General features: G+C 35.4%; 5 protein-coding genes and 1 long non-coding RNA gene across 9 annotated transcripts; 2 read left to right on the top strand and 4 right to left on the bottom strand.

Moving 5' to 3' along the window:
• Window positions 1-1503: 1503 nt before the first annotated feature.
• On the bottom strand, window positions 1504-4735 carry LOC105955504 (protein IQ-DOMAIN 3). 3 transcript variants are annotated; one of them, XM_012979237.2, is made up of 6 exons: window positions 4264-4735; window positions 3807-3896; window positions 3432-3719; window positions 3117-3344; window positions 2861-2980; window positions 1504-2316 (listed from the first exon to the last, which is right to left on the bottom strand). In XM_012979237.2, the coding sequence occupies exons 2-6, from the start codon at window positions 3879-3881 to the stop codon at window positions 1714-1716; spliced, it is 1314 nt and encodes a 437-aa protein (XP_012834691.1). In that variant the 5' UTR covers window positions 3882-3896; window positions 4264-4735; the 3' UTR covers window positions 1504-1713. The 3 variants fall into 3 exon arrangements, with proteins under 3 accessions (XP_012834691.1, XP_012834692.1, XP_088676270.1); XM_012979238.2 differs by having other exon boundaries at window positions 3432-3716; window positions 4264-4568; XM_088820144.1 differs by having other exon boundaries at window positions 3432-3896; window positions 4264-4407.
• A 3848-nt stretch (window positions 4736-8583) lies between these two features.
• On the bottom strand, window positions 8584-12373 carry LOC105955503 (protein PHOSPHATE STARVATION RESPONSE 1). The gene is made up of 8 exons (XM_012979236.2): window positions 12000-12373; window positions 11131-11567; window positions 10328-10523; window positions 10144-10220; window positions 10024-10063; window positions 9738-9795; window positions 9350-9419; window positions 8584-9137 (listed from the first exon to the last, which is right to left on the bottom strand). The coding sequence occupies exons 2-8, from the start codon at window positions 11536-11538 to the stop codon at window positions 8790-8792; spliced, it is 1197 nt and encodes a 398-aa protein (XP_012834690.2). The 5' UTR covers window positions 11539-11567; window positions 12000-12373; the 3' UTR covers window positions 8584-8789.
• A 745-nt stretch (window positions 12374-13118) lies between these two features.
• LOC105955502 (histone-lysine N-methyltransferase SUVR4) lies at window positions 13119-17833 on the bottom strand. 2 transcript variants are annotated; one of them, XM_088820145.1, is made up of 8 exons: window positions 17540-17833; window positions 15916-16126; window positions 15407-15824; window positions 14538-15049; window positions 14088-14353; window positions 13890-13956; window positions 13629-13679; window positions 13119-13454 (listed from the first exon to the last, which is right to left on the bottom strand). In XM_088820145.1, exons 2-8 carry the CDS (start codon window positions 16090-16092, stop codon window positions 13350-13352), a joined length of 1596 nt encoding a protein of 531 aa, XP_088676271.1. In that variant the 5' UTR covers window positions 16093-16126; window positions 17540-17833; the 3' UTR covers window positions 13119-13349. The 2 variants fall into 2 exon arrangements, with proteins under 2 accessions (XP_088676271.1, XP_088676272.1); XM_088820146.1 differs by having other exon boundaries at window positions 13325-13454; window positions 13885-13956; window positions 17540-17660.
• A 1286-nt stretch (window positions 17834-19119) lies between these two features.
• On the bottom strand, window positions 19120-22253 carry LOC148770337 (uncharacterized). The gene is made up of 3 exons (XR_016031923.1): window positions 22113-22253; window positions 20343-20396; window positions 19120-19473 (listed from the first exon to the last, which is right to left on the bottom strand). It is a non-coding gene; the product is annotated as an uncharacterized LOC148770337 (long non-coding RNA).
• Window positions 19149-20483, top strand: LOC105955500 (plasmodesmata-located protein 2). The gene is made up of 3 exons (XM_088820148.1): window positions 19149-19946; window positions 20039-20158; window positions 20321-20483. Exons 1-3 carry the CDS (start codon window positions 19166-19168, stop codon window positions 20326-20328), a joined length of 909 nt encoding a protein of 302 aa, XP_088676274.1. The 5' UTR covers window positions 19149-19165; the 3' UTR covers window positions 20329-20483.
• On the top strand, window positions 22056-25901 carry LOC105955499 (putative disease resistance RPP8-like protein 2). The gene is made up of 3 exons (XM_088820147.1): window positions 22056-23007; window positions 23968-25771; window positions 25816-25901. The coding sequence occupies exons 1-2, from the start codon at window positions 22128-22130 to the stop codon at window positions 25635-25637; spliced, it is 2550 nt and encodes an 849-aa protein (XP_088676273.1). The 5' UTR covers window positions 22056-22127; the 3' UTR covers window positions 25638-25771; window positions 25816-25901.
• The last annotated feature ends 643 nt before the right edge of the window (window positions 25902-26544 follow it).

A 26544-nucleotide genomic window follows, 5' to 3' on the forward strand; every position in this document is an offset into this window, starting at 1 on the left:
GATCAAAATCACCAAAAATTGGATACTATAGCACACAAATTTTAGGTACAATTGGTGGAACATCCCAAAAACTTTTTCACGGTCAAAATCACCAAAAACTGTATACTATAGTACATATATTTTAGGTAAAATTGGTGGAACATCCAAAAAAAAATTCACGATCAAAATCACCAAAAACTGTATAATATAGTACATAGATTTTGGGTAATATTGGTGAAACGTCCAAAAAACCTTTTCACGATCAAAATCACCAAAACTGTATGATATATAGTACACAAATTTTAGTTAAAATTAGTTCAACGTCCAAAAATTTATTTCACGATCAAAATCACCAAAAATTATATACTACAGTGTACAAATTTTAGTTAAAATGTGTGGAACGTCCAAAAAACTATTTCACGAACAAAATGACAAAAAATTGTACACTAGCACACAGATTTTGGGCAAAATTGATGGAACGTCCAAAAAATTATTTCACGATCAAAATCGCGAGAAAATGTACACTATAATAGTACACGGATTCTGGGTAAAATTGGTGGAACGTTCTAAAAACTATTTCACGATCGAAATCACCAAAAACTGTATGTTATAGTACACAAATTTTGGGTAAAATTGGTGGAACGTCCCAAAAAAAATTCACGATCAAAATTACTAAAAAAAACTGTACGCTAGTACACAGATTTTTGGTAAAATTGGTGGAACGTCCAAAATACTATTTCACGATCAAACACCAAAAACTGTATGTTACAGTACACATTTTAAATAAAATTGGTGGAACGTCCAAAAAAAAAATTCACAATCAAAATCACCTAAAACTGTAGGCTAGTACACATATTTTGGGTAAAATTGGTAGAACGTCCAAAAAATTTTGTTCACGATAAAAATCACCAAAAACTGTATACTATATAGTACACAAATTTTGGATAAAATTGGTGGAACGTCCAAAAACCTATTTCACGATCAAAATCACCAAAAACTGTATACTATAGTACATATATTTTGGGTAAAATTAGTGGAACGTCCAAAAAACTATTTCACGATCAAAATCACCAAAAACTGTATACTATAATACACGGATTTTGGGTAAAATTAGTAGAACGTCCCAAAAAAATTTCACGATCAAAATCACAAAAAACTGTAGGCTATATATAGTAGACATATTTTTTATAAAATTGGTGGATCGTCCAAAAAACTTTTTCACGATCAAATTCACCAAAAACTGTATACTATATAGTACCCTAATTTTGAGTAAAATTGGTGGAACGTCCCAAAAAAAAATTCACGGATAATAATCAAAAACATTACGCTATAGTACACATATTTTGGATAAATTGGTGGAACGTCCAAAAAACTTTTTCACGATCAAAATTACCTAAAATTGTACGCTATAGTGTACATATTTTGGGTAAAATTGGTGGAACGCCCAAAAACTTTTTCACGATAAAAAACTCTCGACAATTATTACGACAAGTCGCTTTCGACACGTTACGATCAAGAACCGCGTAATCACACACAAAAACCCTTTCAAATCGACAATCGTACAACGAACACATAGCAGAGCACAAACGGAGTGACTTCGATTACAATATGCAATAATAGATACTCATAGTCGTAACCCGAATAAAAAAATATAATAAAAAATAATAATAAACAACCTTTTTTTCTCTCTCTCCAAGAAACACACACACACACACACACTATTACCAATCTCCATCACGAATTTCCTCCGATATCCTTACTAGGACTAAAATCAACCTTCGGCGGGCCCGAATGCCTCCTGGCCATGCCAGCTGGCGACCCGGAGAAAGACAGCCGTTTCTTGACAGGTGTCCCCATTTTCTCCCCTCCCAACGGGCTGGGGGCCCGCGCTCTGGCCCGAGCAGACTCGGTGGACCCCATATAGCCTTGGACAACTGCAGGTGAGCTAGCAAGGCTCTCGTCGTCTCTCACAGACGAACAAGAACCTGCAATGCTGTGCCTTCTGCATCGATCGGATTGAACGCTATTTATGCTCCTTGAATCTTCGTCTCTACCGTTTGTTGTTAACGTTCCTCTAGGGCTATGTGGCGTTATTCGATTGGTTGATTTTGACCTGGGGGTTGATGGGGATTGTCTGCTTGGAGGGCGGCTTTGTTTTTTAGGAGTTGGAGAGTTGATAATCCCGTTTGGTTCTGATTTGTCGGTTGGGATAATCGGAACCCCGTTTTCCCATGGTCGAGAAGCCATCCATCGCTCAAGCCAACTCCAACCCCAACGGGGAATATTTTGATCCATGAATGTTTGGTTACCAGAGTTTGGTGTGTTCCTCCACGTTTGCTGGTTTTTCAAGAAAATTTCGAGTACGTGTCAATTTTTAGCAAATGCACTTCGCCCACTAAAAAATCTTAAAAAGAGATGACCCCCGTTTAAAACATTCTTTTTCGGTCGCAGTTAGCCTTCGAACCCATTTTTTGCGGGCAGTGTGCAACAAAATAACATTTTAAAGGACGACGTGCAACTAAAATAACATTTGAAATGGGCAACTTGCAATAAAAATAACATTTTTAAGGGGTAATATGCAACAAAAATCTCAATTCCGGTGAATAGTAGAAGTCCATCGGAATTTGGCTAACGGTGCAACAAAACAAAACAACATTCTGAAGGGGGACGCTCGCTTTTTTGAATTTTTGACGCGGAGGGGGAGTGTGAAATTTTGAAAATTATAGGGGGTGAAGTGCAATTATCCCTAGTAACAGAAATATTCTAGGATGGAACAATATATATTACTCTTCCTTTCATTTTTGTGAATCGGGATTTTGTTGCCATTTTTGTGAATCGAAATTTTGTTGCCATTTTCGTAAATTGACGTGTATAATATTACCTGATGTGAATAGGCATAGGCCAACGAGCGCTCCCTTCTTACAGCAGCTTCTTGTCTAATCTGAAGATTAGCTTCAATCTGCTCTTTCGATTGCTTACTGTCGTCCCAATCCTCTCCAATCTAATTGTAATAAAATCGACATAACTCAGTCGAAAGCAACTCAAAATAAAAATCACGTGAAAAAAGATCACTTTTTTATATCAACAAAATATAATGCATAATTGCAAAGACACGATTTTTTTTTAGGATTACTTACAGATAGTCTCAACTTCTCAATCTCCTTTTCGCGTTTCTGCAATATTTGTCTCTGGGTAGCTGAATTATCTTCAGACATTCGTATTCTCCTCGCACGAACCTCGTATTGCAAACGGCCAAGTGTCTGCATATGTCGTAAGGTAGTTGCCGCTTGCTTTTGCACCGACTGCCCTCCCACTAACGATTTCAGCCTCACTAGACCTCTCAAAGCCCTCAACGCTCTACGTGCCTAATTTAATAAAAAAACTTAAAAATTAACGACAAAATAACGACGGGTTAACCGTTTTAAGTACGATATTATCTGACATTATCGTACCAAGTAGCCACGGAAAGCTGTCTGAATCTTGACAGCAGCCAACTCTTCTCGGGTTCTGCCCAAATTACGGGGTGTGGACGTCAGACGGACGACCTCCGCGGCGGCGTGGGCGGCGGCAACGGCCGCCTCGGCGGCTGCGGCGGTGGCGAGAGCGACGGAGTAAGCGTGCCTGTTCTGTTCATTTTCGGCTTCGGCTAATTTCACCTCTTCTGTGGTGTTTCGGGTGTTGGAAGAATCTAAATCTACGGTCCCCTGTTTCTCGGACCATTTTTCCGATCTTCGATTCTTCTGATCATCAAAACGAAAAAAAAAATTATATCTTCGGGTACCGAATTCGGAGTCGAATACGATCGAAAATGAGTTGAATACGAATACCTTTTGTTTGTTGTGGCTAGATTGGCAGCTGAAGATCTTCTTGACTGCAGATAACCAACCCCCTTTCTTCCCCATTTTCGATTAAAACATCTGTGTCGAAAAACCCGGAATAAATTACTACTCAGATTAAATTAAATTAAATCAACCCAATTTCCATCAAGATTCTTTAAATAAAATAAAATGTAAACAATTCTTGAGCATTTCAGACACAAGTAAAAACATCACTAACTTCCTTCACATAATCAAGAACAGATCTATGATACATACTACAGAAAAACCTATGAGAATAAAATAATTGCAAAGAAGGACACATAAACAAACAAACTAATTATTCAATCCCCCAAATTTAATAATACACCACCATATCTCAATTTTAAAACCATGAAAATTCACCACCATTGAAAAAATATTAAACAATTAAAAAAAAATTGAGAAGCAACCCAGTAATAAAACAAACCTGTTTTGCGAAAAATCAGCACGCGAATTTCCCCCAAAACAGAAATTCTTGATTATACAAGCATATATAAATATATATATATTTTTTCTGTATTTCTTCTGATACACAATCACCCCTCCAGCATCAGCGACCAGATAAACATCAAGAAATGTTGTCTGAGGCTGGGGTGTAGGGGTGGGGGGGTAAGGGGGGGTAGGGGGGTGGGTGGAGCGGGGTAGGAGAGAGAGAGAGACAGAGATGTGAGAGAGAGAGAGAGAGAGAGAGAGAGAGATCGAGAGAGAGATCTTAATTCATAATCTGATTTTGATTGTTGTTTAAGGAAAACCTATTTTTGTCTGGGACAAAAAATAACGGACAAGGGTAGTTTGGGTATTTCACGATGGCAACGGTCTTTGGGTTAAAATATGGATTGGTGGGGGCCCGCATGAAATTGGGCCCTGGAGCGGGCCCACAAGTGATTCTGACATGTGAGAGTGAGAAGTGAAACATGTTTCTTGTTTTTATTGTTAATAACTGCAGACAACTAACAAACCCCTCATTGTTGCATTTATTTATTTGAGGTTGTAATTAATTATTTTTACATAATTAATATTAATATATACAATTAATTGCACCTCTCAATTTTATTCATAAATAAAAAAAAATTAATAAGTTAACTCTCTTCTTGTATATCAAAAAACTCAAATTCCCATGTGCTCACTTAAACATCAATATTATTATATATATTTTATATTATTGGTAAATAAAAAATAAAAAAAATCCAGCTTCGCTGGTTTCGATTCGAAATTTTTGTTGCTAAACATTTTTCCATTTCAATTTCTAATATTTTGAATTTATTTTCCTTCCAAAAGTGTTTATTCCGATCTGATCAATCTCATTCATGCAGCTAAATTTATATTGTGATATTCATACCATTTTCACACTTGCTTTTTTTTTTAGGGTATTTATTATGTTGGAGAAAATTCAAAGATTAAATAAATGGTTATTATAAAAATTATTATAAGCACGTCATGTGACTATAGATTACATTATAATTTCATGTACAAAGTACACATTGGGAAAAGCATTTGACCAAGTCAACCAATAAGAACTAAAAATAGATAAAATTTTGAAGAATCTTGAAAGCAATATCTAAGACTATTCTTAAATTAGGAAACCACAAAGAGCCAATTTCAATGTCAGAACAAATCTTGTCCCATAGCAAGAGGATTGGAATTTTAATTTAATTTTTAATAAATTTATTTATTTTTGCAAATAAAAACTAATTTTTATTATTTATTTTTTAATAATTTAATTGAATTAATTTCTGCCCATCCTTACTCTGAAGCAGAAGAATTGAAGAGTTGCAACTTGCAGTATGTATTCATTTCTTCACATGATAGCCATTTACCATCCTTTTGTCTTGTTCTACATTAATGATTTTTTTTGAATTTTAATTTTGATTTTTAAATTGTTTATACATTTTTTTTGTAATTTTAAAATATGGATTTTGAGGACTTGGAAGATAAAATTATACCTACTATATATATACATACACAATAAAATTATGTTAGATGGATGTTTGGTTAATCTTATAAGTTGTTCAAAAGAGCTTATAAGCTCTTTCGAAATGTTTGATATTTTTTTCTTAAAAATATATTAATTTAGAATATATAAAAAATGCGAGAGAGTTTTTAAGATCTTTTTAAAAAAATATATACACCTTATAATTAGTAAAAATAGCTTATGAGTTCATAAAAAAATGTAACAGCTTATCAACTCTGAAAACAGCTTATCAAATGTAAGAGCTTATCAACCATTTTAAATAAGATTAGCCAAACAAGCTCTTAGTTCAATTCACACGTATGGTGTGATTTGTACTCTCAATTGCCCCTAAATAGTCATAAATGAAATAAATATTAATTTAAACATTTTGACCAATCCTTTTAATGTGAATTTACCACCTAATCCTTGTGACTTCATCAACTACGTAGCTTACAAGTTACTCTAACCAAAAAGTCTAATGTGGTGACTTGTTTGTCTCTAACAACTGCTAACTACATTAGTTTAGGATAATTAAACATTATTAGTTATTACATTCTTGATTTTGATAGCTACTATGATTAATTAATTCTATGAGAAAATAATAAAATGGCAAATTGACTTTGTGTTTAATTTCGTTTACTTTTCTTTTAAATTTTCCAAATATTAATTAAATGTCATGTTTTTGAATAATGTTTATTAGGTTCTGTTTTTAATCAGCGACGAAATCAGAATATAATATTGTGAGTGTGACGATCAAATTATACAAGGTCTAACTTGGCTTTTCACATCACTCAAAATGTCAAATATTTGATCATTGACCAATAATGGTTGGAAAATAAAAAATAAAAAAATTATATCCGACCTTATTACAAGGAAGAAATAATTAATTGTTTTGTGAAGAAGCTTGTATTATTTCTAACATGTTTGAAAATAAAATAGAAAATTTGATTTAACTCTCTCTCAATGCCACTTTTGCTAGCATACAATATAATATGATTTTAATTTTATATCATTTTTGCAGATATTGTCCATTTCAAATGCTAATAAATTAATACACTCGCTGGCCGAGTAAGAATTTTAAGTTCGAGAGAGAAGTCGTTAATGCTATTGTACACACACAAAAATTAAAATTCTATATAAATTAATAGAGATTTGAGAAATGTTGGGAGGTCGTGGCCCTCTTTAGTCTTATGTTGGCTCAACCACCACGGAATACACTCGCAAAATATTGTCCAATTTATTATTACACTGATATATTTGCTTAAAACGTTATTTCGACGATAACGACAACAATATTAATTCGAGATATTTATTTTACCTATATTTTGTAGCTCGAACATCAAATTTTGGACCTTATTGATTGTTTTTTGTTCATCTTCTCTTGCATCATTTTATGGTACATGCGTTGTCTCTCAATTTCCAAGCGTTCATGGAGCTTTCTTTGCACCTGAATAAGAAAGTTGTTAGGGTTTGATCAACTTCATATATTTCGAACTTCTGAAATGATATTTACAGAGTGAAAATCGATAGGTGACAGAGTAATTTCAATGTTTATTATTTTTTTATATTTTTAAACCTTACTTTCTCTCAAACATTCAAATAAAAAATATTCTCGACGCTCGACTCATACGATAACAGATTTGAGGTAAATTTTATATTTTTAATTCTTAAATTATGTACGTCTCAAATTAAAAAAAAATGAATTATGCTATTTATGTGTTGTTCAACACAAAACCCGGGTTTCAGATTTTTTTTCCCCGTGTTGTTTAACAAATCGAATTGTCGCTTTCCTTATATTTATTTTATTGTATTAATTTTGCCTCTATTTAAATAAATTTAATTTGTAGAGAAAAAGTTGAATAAAATCCCCTATATTTCATTTTCTTTTTCAGCATGAATTCATCGAATTATGAATGTAAACAACTGATTAATATTTTAAAGAAGAAACTAAAATTCAACATGAGAATCAATTTGTACCTCAAGTTGTTCATTGAGCTTCTTCTTAATTTCTTGCTGCTCATTTAAATTAATACTTAAATCCTTGCTTCTGCAAATCACAAAGAAGAATGTTAATCATGAGAGAGAGAGAGAGAGAGAGAGAGAGAGAGAGAGAGAGAGAGAGAGAGAGAGAGAGAGAGAGAGAGAGAGAGAGAGAGAGAGAGAGAGAGAGAGAGAGAGAGAGAGAGAGAGAGAGAGAGAGAGAGAGAGAGAGAGAGAGAGAGAGAGAGAGAGAGAGAGAGAGAGAGAGAGAGAGAGAGAGAGAGAGAGAGAGAGAGAGAGAGAGAGAGAGAGAGAGAGAGAGAGAGAGAGAGAGAGAGAGAGAGAGAGAGAGAGAGAGAGAGAGAGAGAGAGAGAGAGAGAGAGAGAGAGAGAGAGAGAGAGAGAGAGAGAGAGAGAGAGAGAGAGAGAGAGAGAGAGAGAGAGAGAGAGAGAGAGAGAGAGAGAGAGAGAGAGAGAGAGAGAGAGAGAGAGAGAGAGAGAGAGAGAGAGAGAGAGAGAGAGAGAGAGAGAGAGAGAGAGAGAGAGAGAGAGAGAGAGAGAGAGAGATGACTTTGTTAAATCCTTAAAGGCCATATTTCCTGCAATTGTAGTCAGCTTGTTGGAGTACTGTTCTTTTTAAGGTTTTTAATCTTCTTGCATTTATACATAGTAATGTTCACTACTTTGGCCGGCTTTTTTATATTTGTTTTTTGGTCCTTGAACTTTCAATATATTTTTGGTTGATCCCTTTACAATACAGTATTTGTAATACCTAAAGAGATGTTCAGAATTTTGTTTTCTGGTAATTAAATCAAATTAATCAAGGCTGAATTTCATGTCATTCCTGAATAACAGTTAATACATCAGCAATCTGAATACAATAATGACAACCAGATCAAAGACTATTTACAAACATATTCAATTTCTTTAAATTAAGTCAACGCATTATTCGAATTGAGATAATTAAATTTAAATTCCTCCTAAAAGCATGGACCAAGCCGATTTTCCACAAAAACTGCATGTCATGTATCACGAGTAGCTTCACCCGTACCCGTTTCATCGACCCTGGCCCGTTTGGCCAGTGAGTCAAACGGGTCATTGGCCCGTTTCGTTTCAGACAACATTTCCTTCTTACTCGGATTTTCATCAGCCGAAATGCTAACATCGGTTGCCACTTCTTTGGTGGTGGCACGATTACTATCCGATGGTTCAGATTTGTCGTTACGTACGGAAGGCTGTTTTTCAACGGATAGGATTGCATTCGATGAAGATGCTCTCGTTTTGTCTTCTTCCATCTTCCTTTGCTGTTCAAACATCATCTGTAGGTGCTTCCCTTGTTCTTCGATTCGTAACTGCAGATTTCTTTGGATCTGCAAGAAATAGATTCTCTCAAAATCAAGAAATCATTTTTTAGCCAATACACAATCCCCTTGTAATCCAAGATAAAGGCTCATTTTTCATAATTCCGGGCCGGCCCGATTTTTTTTTTAAATACCCAAACATCATATAAGACCTACTCATATTATTACATTTAATCCGTGAAATAGGGGGGAGAAATGGACAACAAAATAAGATTCCGTACCTCAAGTTGTTCATGTAGTTGCTTCTGTACTTCCATCTGCACTCTCAGAGCTTCAGTTATGCCCATTGTCCTGCCATCACAATTATCATTTAATATGATTTTAAATTTCAATCACGAAAATTCCAAAAAAGGGAGAGACCTTGAAGCCAAGAATCAGAAAACACTAATCCATTTTTTTTTCTTTTTGCTTTCATTTTAATTTTCTTTACACGAGAAATCGCCAGTCCAAAATATACACTATAGGGCAAAACAAGTTAGTCGAAAGTGTGTATATATGTGTGTGTGTGTGTATATATATATATATATATATATATATATATATATATATATATATATATATATATATATAGAGAGAGAGAGAGAGAGAGAGAGAGAGAGAGAGACGTACGTCTTCAAGTCCACGGATGTCATATCGGTGGGAGTACTCGACTTCTTTTCAGAAGTTCCTGCAAAGACGAGCAAAATCAGATAGTTTCTCATTAACACACCTTTATGGAATGTAATGCTGCACTTTAACAAGAGTGTATAATTCTTTTATTAAGTGCTAAAACGTAAGGTGAATATTATTATCAAAACCAGAAAATTAAATGGAATGGGATTGGTAAGACGTGACAGCAAAATGTGGTATTGTAAACGGTTTTCACATGCAAAAGACATTGAGAAGCAATTCCTACCTTCCGACGACTCTGGCTTGTATCTGGCAGTTCTATATTTCTGAAATTTAAGAACATGGTAAAGTCGAAAATAACTCTTTGCAGCAGGAAAAAAAAAATACGGATGTTAAATTTTCATACCTGCAAGTGGCTTTTCACATGATAAATGGTGAGGGTTTCAACACCCATGAGGTTCAAAACACCCTTTGGTGTAGCTTCTGTTAAAATTTCATACTCACAAGAGTTAATACAACAGAGATAGTCGGAAATAAAAATTCTCAAGAGATTTATATGAAGTAAAATATCGAAGCCTCGGAAAACTCACTTTCACTGCCACCAAGCTTATTTACAGCATCTACAAAAACTTCGTGAAGTTCTGGTGTCCAACGCATTCTTGATTTAGCTGTGGGCGCGTTTGGAGAGTTTAATCCTCCGTATGCATCTCCAACTGGCATAGGATGGTGATGCAGCTGATGAATTTGTGGCTGGAATGTTGAGACATCAGGTGGCAAATCCAGCAGCTGCAAGTCATTCAGAGTCGTAATTACTAATTTGGAACAACTACTTATGTATGACAAAATATGAAAACATAATTCCAATTCCTTAAATAAAATTGGAATTTTGGAAATTAGAATGAAAAAACTTGTTCCAAATCGGAAATGTTTTGATAGAGATTGGTGGAATTCAGAGTTTCCACCATTTTAGTCACCCATAATATAAAATACATAATAGTAATATACATATTTAAGTGCTTTTCGAAAATATTTTTGTATATTAAAATCGGTTAGGAAATCGGAATCTAATATGTATACCAATTCCATTAAAAAAAATCGGAAATCAGAACTTTCAGAATGAAAAATATTGGACCACAATCGAAAATATTCAATCAAAATCGGCGGAAATTGAAAATTATGCTCCGATTTCCACCCTGGACTACTGAATGAGCTTATAGGTGTTGTGCAATTGACTTGCCGTCTAAAAAGGATAAAACGTTGAAATTTCAAAGGAAAAAATCGAGAATCAACAAACTTCACAGAACACAAGTAATTTTCAAAATAATGTCGAAAAGCAACTAAACACCAATTTTAAATCTATTTAATACAGACATTTGTACCGAGAAAAACCTACCTTTGGATCTGGATCAGGAACATCGATATCAATAAGATCATTCCAGTTCGAATTGAGCGTCTCGTCGTCATCAACTGCAATCAACTGAGCCGCCCAATCGGGCCAATCAGTTTTCTCAACCCCGTTTTCAGACATCGCTAAATCTGCAGTGTTATCTCTTTGTCCATTCTCAACAGGGATACTATTAAACGGATTATCAAGAAAGTACTCAACCGAATCTGCATTCCACTGCCCACCACTGTTATCGAATCCATTGTTTGACGAAACGGATATCGAATTCATCAGTTCCGAAGAGGGTAAACAAAACTGCCCGACTTGTTTGTGCATATTACAAGCCGATTCATTTGCTAAAGTCGCCCGAGGTGATTCTAACAGCTCGGGGAAATGCTCTTCTAACGGTGAATGCATCTTTCAAAAGGGTTTATTGCTCATTTCATCTGGAGTAGAAAATATCGAAGGTGAGTTTCGAATTTTTAGAATTACAGAAACCATGCCAATTAAAGGTACAAACAGAAATTGCAAATTTTGACAGGAACCTAACCACCTTTACAATCATTTTCATTATCCCAAATTTCTAACCAAATAAAATTCCAAATAAATCGACTCGGAAAATAATAGCTGTTCCCCATTATCAACTCAAACAATTCACAACACAAGGAAGTATACTTACAAAACCATATATCTACATAATTGATAAAATCAAATTCAACAAAAAAACATCAACCCAATTAGGGTTCTACAAAATACTAAATTCGAAAATTGAAAAGGAAAAAATTAAATAAAAAAGGGGGAAAACACTCGTAGGAACTAGAAATAGCAGAAAGAAGAAACGAAATCAAAGTGGAATTGAAGAAAAATGAGGAACGAACCTTTGCGGAATTTCGAGCAGCTGGAGAATCTGATGGAATATCGAATTTGTGTGGCGGCAGAAGTAAATTTAATGACGAGAATTTATATATTATATAATGGGGATGAATCAATAAATAGAAAAATATCCTGTTCGATTGCTGACTTTTTTTTTTTTGATAAGAAATTGCTGACTTTACAAATGAGGGGATTTGTGTTAAATATATGAATAATTATGAGTAATTAATTATGATGATGATGATTGATGGTGATGATATGTGTATATATATTATGTTGTATGTATTTAGTTGAATCTGAAATTAATGATTGTTGGGTGTTAGCGTAGGGGATATTTTGTTGTTGTAGTTGTTGTTGTTGTTTTGTGATGCTGTGATCTGGACCGTTGATTTGTGTTGCGCTGGGTGTCATCTACGGTTGAAAAGTAGGGGAGGCAGTCTTGGATGATTATGGTATTAATTATTTATTAATTAATAATTAATGATTGGATAAACATTATATTGGTGTTGGTTTTATGTCGGAGAGTTCGGGCCCTTGTTGTGTGGGTTCCTCGTCATATTATTCTAAAGCATTCGCATTTGAATGAAATTAACACTTTTTGAGTAAGTGGGTCTATATCAATCGACCCAGTTCGAATTTCAATATCGACAGTCACTAGATCGAGTTTGTCACACATGGTTAGCTTATTATAATTTACGTCTCTTTTATAGTTTGCAAGTTATTATACGAGAGTGTAGGTTTACTTAATGCACATATATAGTTGGCTTGCAAGTTCCTTCATCACCGAAAAAAAATTTAACATTGTTGGAAATTAAAATACTATTCCAATTTTGTTATAAAACAAAATTTTGAAAAAAAAAAAATCAAAGATTGAAATTTCGAAAATCGAAATGAAAACTTTTGTCCCAAAATATCAAGTTACTCGAATCAAAACCGCACAAATCGGAAATTTTATTTATCTTTTACATAATAATATTATCAGTGTGATTTTAAATTATTTTAATTTTGGATTTATTTTCAGAAAAAAAAAATAGATCCAAAATCATAATCTAATATTTATTGGAAAAAAGAAAAAAAAAATGAAAATTTACAGAATTCAAAAATAAGAACAATCAAAATCAAAATCAAAATCAAAATCATTGTTTATAACAAAATAAGACTGCCTCATATATATGTGGGAAAATTTTCAATCTAATAAATTCAAATTTATAACAAATAATTTCATCCAATAAGTTTCAATATTTAACTCTGAATTTGAACTTAATCCCCTTTAAATGAAATCCTTCATCAATTTTTTTTCCATCAAATCGAGTTCTTCGATAAAAAAAATCTGCGTTTCGTACCTCAAATTACGATCAGACCTTTCTCTTTCCTTTCACATCTCTGCAGTATTTGCTCCCACATCGGCATTCAAATGCTTCGACCGGATGGCTCTCATCATTAAAATCAATCAAATAATCCTGCAAATATTATTTATCATACCAAAAAAATAAAAAATACGGTCGAACGATCTATTTTCAATTACAACAGAGAATTAAATAGTAAACTGAGTTAGAGAGTCTGACACAAGAATGTTTGGAAATGAACATACAATGTAATGTGACAGACAACATGAAATTCAAAAATTCACTCACCCAAGTCAGTTCTTCTAGAGCTTCCACTTTCCTCTTAGTGAAGAAAGCAACCTGTATAAAAGTAAAATAACGATTAGTTCGGCCTTGTTTGGTTCCCATGATTAAGATTATACAATATTACGAGAATTCATTGTAAGACTTCATTTTTACATAAATCCAGGCTGCCCCGGAACTTATTTCACTAATCTAAACAACCAAATAAAACCTAATTATTCCATTAAATTACATTTTTTTAATCTTATCAACCAAACGAGACCTTACGTGATAATAATGCCGATCTGGAGTCTCCACCTGCACCGGAATATCAAGCAAATTGCCATCAAAGCACCTGTAATCAACGCAAAACACAGCTCATGTTTTTATAGCTAATTTTTATTTTCTTCATATGCATTATCGATCCTTAGTTAGTCGAAAACCAATATAGTTTATCCAATGTAAAAAGTGAAAACAAAACACTACCTGTGATTGATAAATCTAGCAACATTTCCAAAATATGTTGCGTCCAAGCAGAGGGCTTCTTCGTCTTTTAACACTCCTTCTGTAGCCCAATCTGCATCGAGTAGAACTGGATACACGTGTTTGTCCCTCCCAATATTTTTCTGGTTCCGTTCATACAGTTCAATGTTGGTCAAAATCTCTCCGATGTATTCGCATACAAACGCCCCTTTTGGCAACTCCTCGAGTGCTCGTAGGCCCCACCCTTTATCATTGCCTGTCAAGAAGACCTAAAAACGCAAAATTATACTCCGCTTAGGCTAAGTAGAGAGACCTCTACAGATTTTATCCAAGAAGATAGTTATATACTTTTAAACAGACAGTACACGAATGAGTATTTATATATTGGTATTCAGGTAATTGCTGTTTCTTCGTTGTCTAAATTAAACAATGTAAATTACTTCAGATAAATACCTGCAGCTTTCTTGTTATTCCTCTCTGAACAACCCGATTTGCGCACTGCATATTGCAGCCACATTTTCTCCAGCATTCCTTAATAAACTTTCTCGAGAGGTGCCCTTTGCATTTTTCTGGCATGTGGGCACTTTTAGCCCTCTCGAAAGGGCAATCTTGGCAATAAAACTTGTAATGTTTTTCCTCTGATACTTTCATAGATATACAAGCATCTAAGAACTTTTCACATAGCAGCCCATCTTGAGTATACGCGAACTCTCCACCCGTGTCACGAGCACATGCACATGGTATAGACGAAGAAACGCAATCTCCGATGCAATCTGAGCAACAATCATCGTCTGCTATACGAGCTAGTGATATATGTAGGTACGCAGACTCGTAAATCGTGTTCTCTGGAGAGTAGATGAAACGTGGCAAATCTTCGTTACTGCTAGTTTGACCGACCAGGGAGATCTTCACTTTTTCTGTGCCGTTTGTTATGTCATTCTTTCTGTAGGACGCCTTTTCTGAAGCTGAAAGTGTAACACATTTTTGTAAGAAATGTCAATCTCAAAGAATAGCTTGCTATATATATGCAATATATGATAGATTGGACAATGTTATCATCTCCCATGGCCAACAATAATATCAACTCCTTAAACTCCAAACTTTATTTCATCTAGACTCTATCTTTGCGATAACAATGCATTCGAGAAGATTCTAAAAATATCTTTCTATTCTGTTAGTTGAGAAGGGTAATTCATTTTCAATCGTGTATAGACGAATATATCACATAACATGGCAATTCAGTCTCTAATCTATTCTATTATTGCCCATAAAAAGAAAATCAAGAAAAACGTAGAAGTTCAAAGTTCGATGTGCTGGCATACCTTTAGGAATAGGAGAAGTAGGAATTGCGAATATCGGCGAATTCTCTTCAGGCTGTTTTTCCCACAGCACAATTGCTCTTCGATTTCCCTCATCACTGTCATCAGATTCGTCGACGAGACGAAGTGCACGTCTCTTTGGTTGAGCAGATGAATTTCCCTCGTCAGCAAATCGATTTTCTTGAACTGGTTTCTTTCGTTTGCTCCCACTCGGTGCTTCATCGGTCGCAAAACAACGAGGCTCATTTGTGGGATTTGCCGAGGCTGAAGAAGATTCCACTATTCTTGTTACACTTGACCCTTTTTGAACTCCACTCGTGGTAGAAGAAACCTGATCTTCAGGAACTCCTCCGCTAGGTGGTTTCTTGAATGAAGCGCCACTACCCTCGTTGATTCTCACTTCCTTTTTTTCAGCCGTTAACTAGCCACAAAAAAAAAAAAAATATTGAAAATTACATCTTCACCAAAGTGTATATTACTTAAAACAAAATTCCAAATCAAGAATAACAAACCTTTTCCTCTTGAACTTCAAATATGGCATCAGCAAGTGTACGGTAATTGTCATCCTCGATAAGTTCCCAGTTTCTGTTGTACAGCTTGAACAAATTCTTGAGGACTGGTCTTACAGTTTCTGGAGAAATTCCCAGCTTCCCCATTGCACTTAATGCTTTGGCAGCTCTTGGATTCATATTTGAAGCACTTCAAGATAGACTATTTTTATGCCTGAGAGACAGAAAAAGGAACAAAATAAAGAATATGACTACAAAAAGACAGAAAACTGTGAACAGGAATACATACTAGTTGTATACAAATCCCACGAAACAAATGTACAGTAATTAATTCATGGCAATTGGAAAATGATATACGACTGAATCGAATCTAGTTTAGCAGTAAGTGGATTCTTATCAATCAAAAACGAGATTTATCGGATGCAAAGGAATTCAAGATAGCATCTATATACAATGCTACTGGCTTAAGTCCTTACAGAAACACACTTGACGTACGATTAAAGACAATTACAGGATTACAATAGAAAAGTTGAAGAACATATACACAACAACGATAATCATGGATGAAGAAAGCCTTTCAAAGAAAAACACTGTATTAGAAAGTGAATACAGCACAGCACCCCTCAAAAAAGTCTTAAACATGGCAGAATAATGGATTTGTATCACCATTTATTCACAATTCCAGATAATAATTCTCTCTCAAGTCACAAAATCAAAAAAGTAGAATTCTATTCGGTTTTTTTCCTCACCAATATAGACTGTACAACACAGAGCGCACACATTAACAAAACAATGAATTTGTTCCAACTTGGAAGGCGGAAAGTGCCACATTACAAAAGAAAAAAAGCTAGAAATTAAATTTAACGCAGAATAAATACATTTCTCCCAATCTCTAGCCAAAATAAATTCAAAATCGATCTTACATAATCCAAGAAAATCTCAAGGATATAACATCTCAAAATTGGAAAAAAAAATAGTTAAAAACACAAAGCCACCATTTAACAACTCCAGAATACATAGAGATGGGCAAAGCAAATCCAACGAGCCAATGACAGCACAGGAAAATATAATCAGCGTAAACCAAAAAAAAGAGGTCGAAATTTATGAAACTATGAAATGGATACATTATCAACCAAATTTTTAAAAAGAAAAAAAAATTCGAGATTCTACGCCACTGCTCCTCGATTTCCTATTCCTTTACCTTGCAATCATCCAACACAACAACAATGGAAACCACTCTCTGATTTCATATTCTTCTGCTTCATACCTCCAAGGACAATCATATATACATACATACATTAAACATTTTCTTACTGTTTAATCAGTGGGCTAAGTTTCAGCTTAGCCCTAATAAAAAATAAGCATATGCATCACACACAATGCATGATTGAACAGTGCATACTAGAATCGAAAATATAACCAAAAATCAACACAACATAACTCAAAACAAATCGATTCAAAACCATCGTGTTCCTCAAGAAATAAACAAAACAATCAGAAAAAAAAAGGGGGAAAATAAAAAAAAATAAATAAAAAAAAACCAAAAAAAACAAACACCTTCAGCGCAAAAACTCCTCCAACATTGTAAAACGGCGAATAGAAAAAAGGAATCGGAGGTACAAGTTACCGTTACAATCGTCGGAAAACCGACGTCGGAAAATGGAAAAACCCTCCGCCGCCGCTATTGAAGGAGAATTGCTTTCAAAAAATATTTTTTTTTGTTTGTAAACCCTCCTTCCGCCCTAGCTAGAAACAAAAGGGAAAAAAAACGGAATAGAAGTACTCTGTGTTTTTGCAGAGCAGCGAAAGCAGAAAAATACAGTAAGCGGAAATATTTTAGAGAGAGAAAGGGTGGTATCATTTGCCATATTGTAGTGAATCACTATTGGATTGGGGGCTGTTATTGTCTGTGGTCGGGTGCACGGAGGAATAAATGTGGGACGCACTTTTTTTTATTGGGCCACGAGGTACGAGGATGATGACTTGGCTTCCAATGATTGGCTGAAATGTGAGAGTCAAATAATTAAATATGTACACTTGGACTTGACTTATAATTTGTACCGTAGTGCTTCTAGCTGTTTGGTTAAGACGCAATTAATTAATGACTTATAATTTGTATTTAATTCGATATTTATGTAATATGTTAGTGAAATATTAATTTATAAAAATAATGTTTTAGCATATTGTTCTTTGAGTCGGGATTGAAAAAATATTATATTTAAACGAGTTATTAATTTATCGAAGTTGTACTGTGTATTGACAAGATAATGGTACAATATTAATACCGTATCAAATGCATCGGTAACGAAGTTTCGGTAATTTTTCTACATTGTTTGTTATATATACTTTGGTATTCGGTAGGCGGTAATTATTTTCTAGCCCAATTGAAAGTGTGAAATTATTGCAAAATCAATCAAAAAAGTGATAACAAATTAGACTTGCTTTTTACGGTTTGAAACTTGCTATTTACAGTTTAAAATACTAATTGAACGACGCGCGTGTGCACCTTAATTGAACGCTCACGACGGGCGCCCAGGGCGTGGGCGTTCGTACATGCCCTGGGCGCCCGTCTTGGGCGTTCTACTATGTTTTTGCTTAAAAAGACAGCCCTACAAATCGATTTGTAGGGCTTTTTAACATGAAATTGGTTCCGTAATCGACATACCCAATGCATATTACACATAAATGAGTCGAAATTACCTCAAAAAATCGAAGCCCAACCCTTCTTCAAGCTTGATTTCGAATTTTTGATTTTTTTTATTTTTTTTCCTATTTACAGTTTGAGGGGTTTTGGGAAGTTTTAGGGTTTTAGAGAGATAAATAGTTTTTTTTGTTATGAACCTTAAATAGCAATTTTCAAATCGTAAAAAGCATTTCATTAACAAATTAGGGTCAGATTGAAATACCTATTGGGCCTTCCTCAATAAGCCCAACATAAGATCCACGTAGCCAATGAAGACTTTTTGACTTTTTCATTCTTTGTTTTATTAATTAGGGAAAATTAGATAAAAATTCCTTATTAAAATTTTAATTAATTCAAACTAATCTATACATTTTTTTTATTTATTTTTTTACTTTTTAGCTAAAGTAGTTGGCAAAAGGTTTAGATGGAGTTAGGCTAGAAAACAATGTTAATTACATTCACTAGACCTTAATTTCTCAACAGAAAGTTAATCACACAATCAAGTTAATTATAATAAATAACAATTAATCATAACTTAATCATCATAATCAACCACAAAATTAAACATACATGGGTTCATCATCAAGAAATCCTTTGATAATTCTCCATGTTTTGATCCTATGTTTTGTTCTAATATTACATCATGTTAACACCATTACAACAAACAACCATAATAATCTAGTATATACCCAATGTCCAAACCACCCTTCACCAAATATCGACCCTTCTCGTTCGTCGCTAATTTCGTCGCTATTTCAAGAATTCGTCAATCAGTCGACACAATCAAGATTCTTCGAAACCATCGTTGCTGATGAACAAACCGCAATCTCGGGCACGTTTCAGTGCCGTTATAATTTGAGCCCGAACGAATGCAGAAGCTGTGTTAGCAAATTCCCTATAATTATATCGAAAAATATTTGTGGAAAAAATAATAATAATAATATACCATCACGAATCCAACTTTTCGGGTGTTACGCTCATTACCAGGAGGAAAACGGGCTCGAGACTAACTCCAGGCCCGATCAGCTTCTTCATCGAGCCTGTAGCAAACGTAAAATCAAGAAACATGGATTTGAAGAGATGAAATATGCAGCCTTTTTGGGTTTGGAAAACGGTGTTGTGACGAGTGGGAGTGGATTTTTCGAGACGAATTACGAGTCGATCCATGTTTCGGCTCAGTGTGCAGGGAGATTACGGGCCTGTGATTGTGGCGAATGTGTTGATACCGCTGTGAAGATTGCGTACGAGGATGAATGTAGATACTCGGTTTCTGGAGAAATTTATTTGGAAGGCTGCTTTGTTAGTTACGATTACACGAGTGATCACGGCTTCGGGGGCTACTCAGATGAAGGTATATTGTTGAAATACAAAGCACATTTCTTGTTTCGTTATTATTAACGATTGTTCAAAACCGTTAATTTTTCTCGTTCTTTGAGTTTTCAGACGAAGGGATTAGAGACGGTTCGCCGAAATTGGTAGCCATTGTTGTCGGTGGGTTAGCTGTTGTATCACTTGGACTTGCACTCTGTTATTGTACGAAGTCATGTGGGAAGAAAAGGGATGGTAAATATTTTTTTTTTTGTTGGTGTATAATATATATTTGTCAATTTTTTTTATAAACGAAAAAGATTTTCTGTTACGAATTTATGCTACACCTAGTGAAGTGTACACCTCGTAAATATGAATAAATAACACGTATATATGACATTTATATGTTTTGTGCAGATTGGTGAGGGAAGATGGTTACCTTCTCTGTAACTGCTGGTTGCTCTCTCTATATCTCTCCTCCCAGCTAATTTTCCTGTAGGATTAAATGAATAAAATCAAGACTACTTCATGTGATATTATTCTGTTATTAATTTTATAAGTCGTATTTATTCTGCGCAAATATATGATTTATTCAGTCGGAAATCTCCTCTAAGTTTCCCCGGAGACTTCGTATTTGAATTGGAAGGAACTAATTCGATGAAACACATTCAGCTCTAACTTGGTTGGGAAGAAAAAAAACGAAAAATACGACCAAATGGATAAAGATTTTATGCTAAAAAATGCGGAAACCAAATAAGTCTCCTAATAGAGCAGCCCAGTTTTGATAATTGGTGGCTGAGTTGCATCCGTTGTCAAAAGCTAAGAGATGAAGGATACACAACAATGTTTTCAAAACTAGACCGAATATAGAATCGGACGACCAAACTCCTTCAATCCAAACCCAACGATTGAAAAGTAATACGACAAGTTCCGGAACATTCATCGTTTTTTCATATCTTTTTGGGCAAATTACAGCCACCCCCGAGGTACGGTCAAATTACGAAAAAAAAACCTTCTTTTTACAGCCATCCCCTCAACTATGTATTGTTTTACGAAAAAATCTTTTAAGTTGGTAAATTTAGAGGTGTTCATTTGGTAAAATCGTACCAAAAATTTGGTACGCCAAATTTTCATACCGTTTATCATACGGTTTCTGTAAATAACCGAATTATTAAAATTTTATTAAAAATATTTAAAAAATTGTTTTTTTTTGTTTTTTTTAATTAATTTTAGTTTAAATACTAATATTTCATATATATATATATATATATATATATATATATATATATATATATATATATATATATATATATATAAATAAATAAAAAGCTGAATATCGAACCGAATTACCGGTGCGGACGTGCGGTAATCGGTATGTACCGAATTTTCGTTTGGATCGGTCCGGTCGGTTTACCGAACGAATAAACACCCCTATGTAAATTTAACAACGTAAGGGTGAACATGTAAGAAAATACATAGTTTAAAGAGGTGGCTGTAATTATACAAACAAGATGGTTTTTTTCTCGTAATTTGATCTTAATTCACGGGGTGATTGTAATTTGCCCTATTTTTTAGTTTGACTATGCAAAGAAGAGCATATTTATTTATTTCTTTATGATTTGGGTTTTGGATAAGTTTTGTTAAACTCTTAATCAAAACAATTGACAAAAGAATGATGTTGCATGCTGCTACTAGGCAAAAGTCAAAAGATTAGGGGTCAAGTACAGATTCCCATTCCAGTAGCGAATTTGCCGGATGTTAAATTACAAAAACACCTCTTCTATTTGGGTAATTACAACCACCCCTCAACTATATATTATCTTACGAAAAGACCCCTTCAGTGGTAAATTTAGGGATGTTAATTCGGTAAAACCGAACCAAAATTTCGGTACGCCAACATTTCATACCGTTTACCGAACTAAATATACGATTTGGTTCCGTAAATAACCGAATTACATAAATTTTATGTAAAAATATTTAAAATGAGTGGGTGGCTGTTATTACCCAAACAAGAGGGGTAGTTTCGTAATTTGGTCATACCTTAGGGGAGTGACCGTAATTTGCACAAAGAAGAAATAATTGGGCTGTTTGATTGGCTGGCAAGTTGACTTGTTAGAAAAACCAGTGAAATTAGCTGCACCACTTGTTATTTAAGACAAGCTACGTGAAGCAAACAAAGAAATATCGACAAGAGAGATCGATAACTTACATTACATAGATAGATATGGCGGCCGAGACGACAATAATGTTTGCGGTGAAGAACATAGACGATTTGCTGATCGAGCAGGCGGGTTTCCTACAAGGCGTCGAGGATCAGTTCAAGTGTCTGAAAGACGAGCTCCAACGGTTGCAGCGTTTCATGAAAGACGCTTCACAAAAGCAAGGCCGTGACGAGAGGATCTTTAAATGGATATCCAATGTTAGAGACGCCGCAAAAGATGCCGATTCCGTCGCCGATGCATTCGTTCTCAAAGTTGAAGCAGCGAGAAGGAGCATCGGTTCATCGGGGAAGTTGATCCACTTGCCGAAGCATTCGTACGAACTGATCAGAAAACAGATCGAGGCGATCGGGGACAAGCTCAGAGGCATCGAAAGAAGCCGCGAGAAGTGCGGAATTGTCGATCTTGGTGAAGGGATGGAGTACTTTGTGTCTTGGCGAAGCAAGTTTTCTCCTCGGCAAATGAACAAACAGTTGGTGGGCATGGATGAAAACGTGGAGTTTTTCCTCGAGAATGTGGTTTTGGATGACAGTGATGAAGGTCTTTCGATTGCGACCGTCGTTGGACCCGGCGGCGTTGGCAAGTCGACACTTGCCCGGAGAATATACGACGGAGCAGTTGCGGCGGGGAGATTTGACCGGTGTGTTTGGTTAGCGGTTTCCGGCGAGTACACACCGAAAGACGTGATCAAGGAGGTGATGCTGCAGCTGTTGCACCCGCAGCATGACAAGATGAAGGAGGCGGAAAGTTTGGAAGAACTGCCGTTGTCGGAAATCCAGGGACTGCTTCATCGGAGTTTGAGCGACGCGCGGCTTTTCTTGGTTATCGACGATGTGGGGCAAGATGCACAGTGGGAAGCTATTGCTAGTGTTTTCACCATTGAAGGTAACTACTTAATTACAGCAATAATTTATGGGAAAATTACAGTTTTCACCCTCAAGTTTGTACCAATTTCATATTTGGCCCCATATGTTCATAAAAAAATACATTTGGTCCTTCATATACTAATAGTTTAACACTTTTGGTCATTTCCGTCAATTTACCACTAGTCCGCTAGTTAAGGCAGTGATGGGCATACGCTTAATTTCGTGGGAAATTGACGCAAATGACTAAACATGTTGAATTTTTGAAACATAAGGGACCCAATGTGTTTTTTTGTAATCATGAGGGACTAAATGTGAAATTGGTGCAAACTTAAGGGACAAAAACTGTATTTTTCACAATAATTTATGTTCATGTTGTGTTATCAATTCACAAATGAATCATTATATAAAAATATTCTGTAATTCAGTGGATTATTGCTCAAAGTTGGGGGTGAAAATTGGACTGAATTTCGGCGATTATGATTCGAAATTTTTCTTGAAGTAATAGTTTTCATTCCATATTTAGAAATATCAATTTCCGATTTTTCTGCTTTTTTTACTGAAAATGTACATGAGATTATGATATTCGATCCAATTTAAACTACGAAAATAGTTCTGAAAACTAAACATATAGTACTAATATTATGATGTATTTTATTTTATAGGTGAATAAAAAATAAATTAGTAACTTTCGCCCGGTTTCGATCTGACGAATTCCAATTTTAAAACCAACTTTTATCATTCCAATTTTTTGAATTTGGATTTTCGATTTTGGATATTTTCTGGGAACATAATTGGAACTAATTTTTCACTTCACAAAAAAAATTGAAATCTTTCTTAAAATATTATTCCCTCTGTCCCATATTATATATCTCTTTGGATAATATTTATTTCCCAAATTATTTATCACTTTACAATTTCACATAAAATATGTACAACAGATGATGATTAAACTGTTTTCTTGAATACACACTTATTTCAGATGAAGGAAGTAGATTGTTGCTAACAAGTCGAAACGAGGACATTGGGAAGGATGCTGCCGGCTATGTTCACAAGATGAGTACTTTAGACCCCAATAAGAGCTGGGAATTGTTTACGAACAATATATTCATCGACAACGTTGATGGCAAACTTCCAGAGGATTTGGAAATTATCGGAAGAGAAATCTTGAAAAAGTGCGACGGTCTACCGTTAGCAATCGACTTGGTGGCGGGCCTACTAGGGGACAAGAATCCATCCAAGAGTAAATGGAACGAGGTTTTGAACGATATAAACACTCTTTCGCAGAGTAGTTCCGGAAGTAGTACTGTTTTATCGACGATTTTGGAATTAAGTTATCGCGATTTGCCGCCTCAACTGAAGTCGTGCTTTCTATGTCTAGGCTTCTTTAAGGAACGTGTTCCTATTCGTGCAGAAAAGTTGGTGCAGGTGTGGATCGCGCAAGGCTTAGTGGTCCCACTTGAAGGAGGAGGAGAAGAAGAAACGAAAGAGGAGATAGGTATGTGTTATTTAAATGAGCTTATCAATCGAAACATGGTACAGGTCAAGGATCTGAGTACAGACGGTCGAGTTAAAAACTGCTGCATTCATGATCTTGTCCGCGAGCTATCCATCACAAGGGCAAAGACGGAAATAAACTTCGAGATCCAAAGAGAGGATGAAAAATCTCGAACATCGGATAAGCTGCCTCGTCATCTTGTTGTGCATGGTTATAGCTCCGGGGATCAAAACGAACATGTTCACTCTCTTTTCTTCCATGGAGTTATAAGCAACTTCCTCGACGATTTAACGAGTTTCGAACTACTTAAGATACTCGACTTTGAAGATCTTCCTATCGAGAAGATACCGGATACAATCGGTTTATTGACTCGGTTAAGGTATTTGGGATTAAGAAACACGAGGATCGAGAGTCTCCCGGAATCCGTGGGGAGACTCAAGAATCTTGAGGTTCTTGATATAACAAAAATCTACCAAGTTGAAATGGATGATGTTATATGGGAAATGGAGAGCCTGCGTCATTTATACGGTGGAGTGATTTACTCGGAGTATCTTCTGAAAACGCACACCCTGAAGAATCTCCAGACACTCGGCTACATTTACGTCGAAAACTTGATACCCGCGCACCTCATGGAGATGAGCAATCTTCGTAAATTGAGCTTGTTGATTACCGTCAGTGTAGACTTTGACGGAAGAAAATTCTACCCCTTCTTGGCGATGCTGGAGAATCTCGCGTGGCTAGAGTTAAAATGGGGTCCTTTTTCTAAGGTACAATTGTCGGAGTTGAAGGGGCTCGATATTCTGCGCCGTGTCACCCGACTTAAACTGGAGGGTATTATAGCCAATTTACCCGATGCGTGTGAGTTTCCTCCGAATCTTTCGCACTTGACCTTGAAAAGGACTTGTTACGATAAAGATCCGATGCCGGTGCTGGAGAAGCTGCCGAAGTTGGTGTACCTGAAAATGGACCGTGCGTATAGTAGCAGTGACGATATGGAGATATCGGAAGATGGTTTCCCCGCGCTCGAAATCCTTTGTCTCTTTAGAATGGTGACTCTGGATAACATACTTATTGTAAAAGGCGCAATGCCTAAGCTCAAAGACTTGCAGATTATCGGGTGCGGCAAAAATTTGGAGACTAACCTCTGGGGCTGAGATCAACGACTAGTCGACTACTGTTCTCCTGCGGTAGAAGAGTTGGAAAATCTCCGCAGTTTGTTTCGTGTATGTGTGTGTGTGTGTGTGTAATGTATGTATGTATGTATGTGTGTATGTATGTATGTATGTATGTGTCTATGTATGTATGTATGTCTGTATGTATGTATGCTGTTAGTGAATAAACCCTTAATGCATGTTTTTGGGATACTTCTCCATGTAAGCATTAATGGGGTGTGAAAATAAATTTGTAATGACTCGTATTGCTCTATGTTCATTTCCTTTCACTAGCATTGAGCAACCTGATTTTCACAACACATTAAATGAGTCGAGTCGAGTGCGGAAATACTCGAGCTCTGGTTTTCCGAACAAATCGAGTTTAGCAAATAAAGAATCTATGCTAACGAATGTGGAAACCAAAAAAAGAAGAAAAAAAATCAGAAAAGGTGAATGTGGGACAATTCATTTAGTGTTGCTAACACGCATGCTTGTCTTTGATTAGGGGTGTAAATCGGACGGATCGGATCGGAATTAGTCATTTTGGAAAAATTCTACTTTTTTCGAAAGTGAAAAACTAGTTCCAATTCCGTTCCAAAAACATCGGAAATCGGAATTTCGGATTTTGGAACGAAAAACTTGTTCCAAAATCGGAAAATTTCGGATCGGAATCTGCGAAATTCGAAAACTTCCAATTTTCGGTTACCTAAAATATAAAATACATAATAATATTGTTATTTTAACTGTAACATTCGGGGAAAAAATCGGAATTTTCGAAATTAAATCGGATCAGAAATCGAAATCTCATATATTCCAATTCCGATCCAAATAATTTCGTAAAAATCGGTAGTCCGAATTTCGAAATTCTGATTGAAAACTATTGTTCCAAAATCGGAAAATTTCGGATCGG

Source organism: Erythranthe guttata, chromosome 6, assembly GCF_056151865.1.
Source record: "Erythranthe guttata isolate IM_541 chromosome 6, IM_541, whole genome shotgun sequence".
Lineage (NCBI taxonomy): Eukaryota > Viridiplantae > Streptophyta > Magnoliopsida > Lamiales > Phrymaceae > Erythranthe > Erythranthe guttata.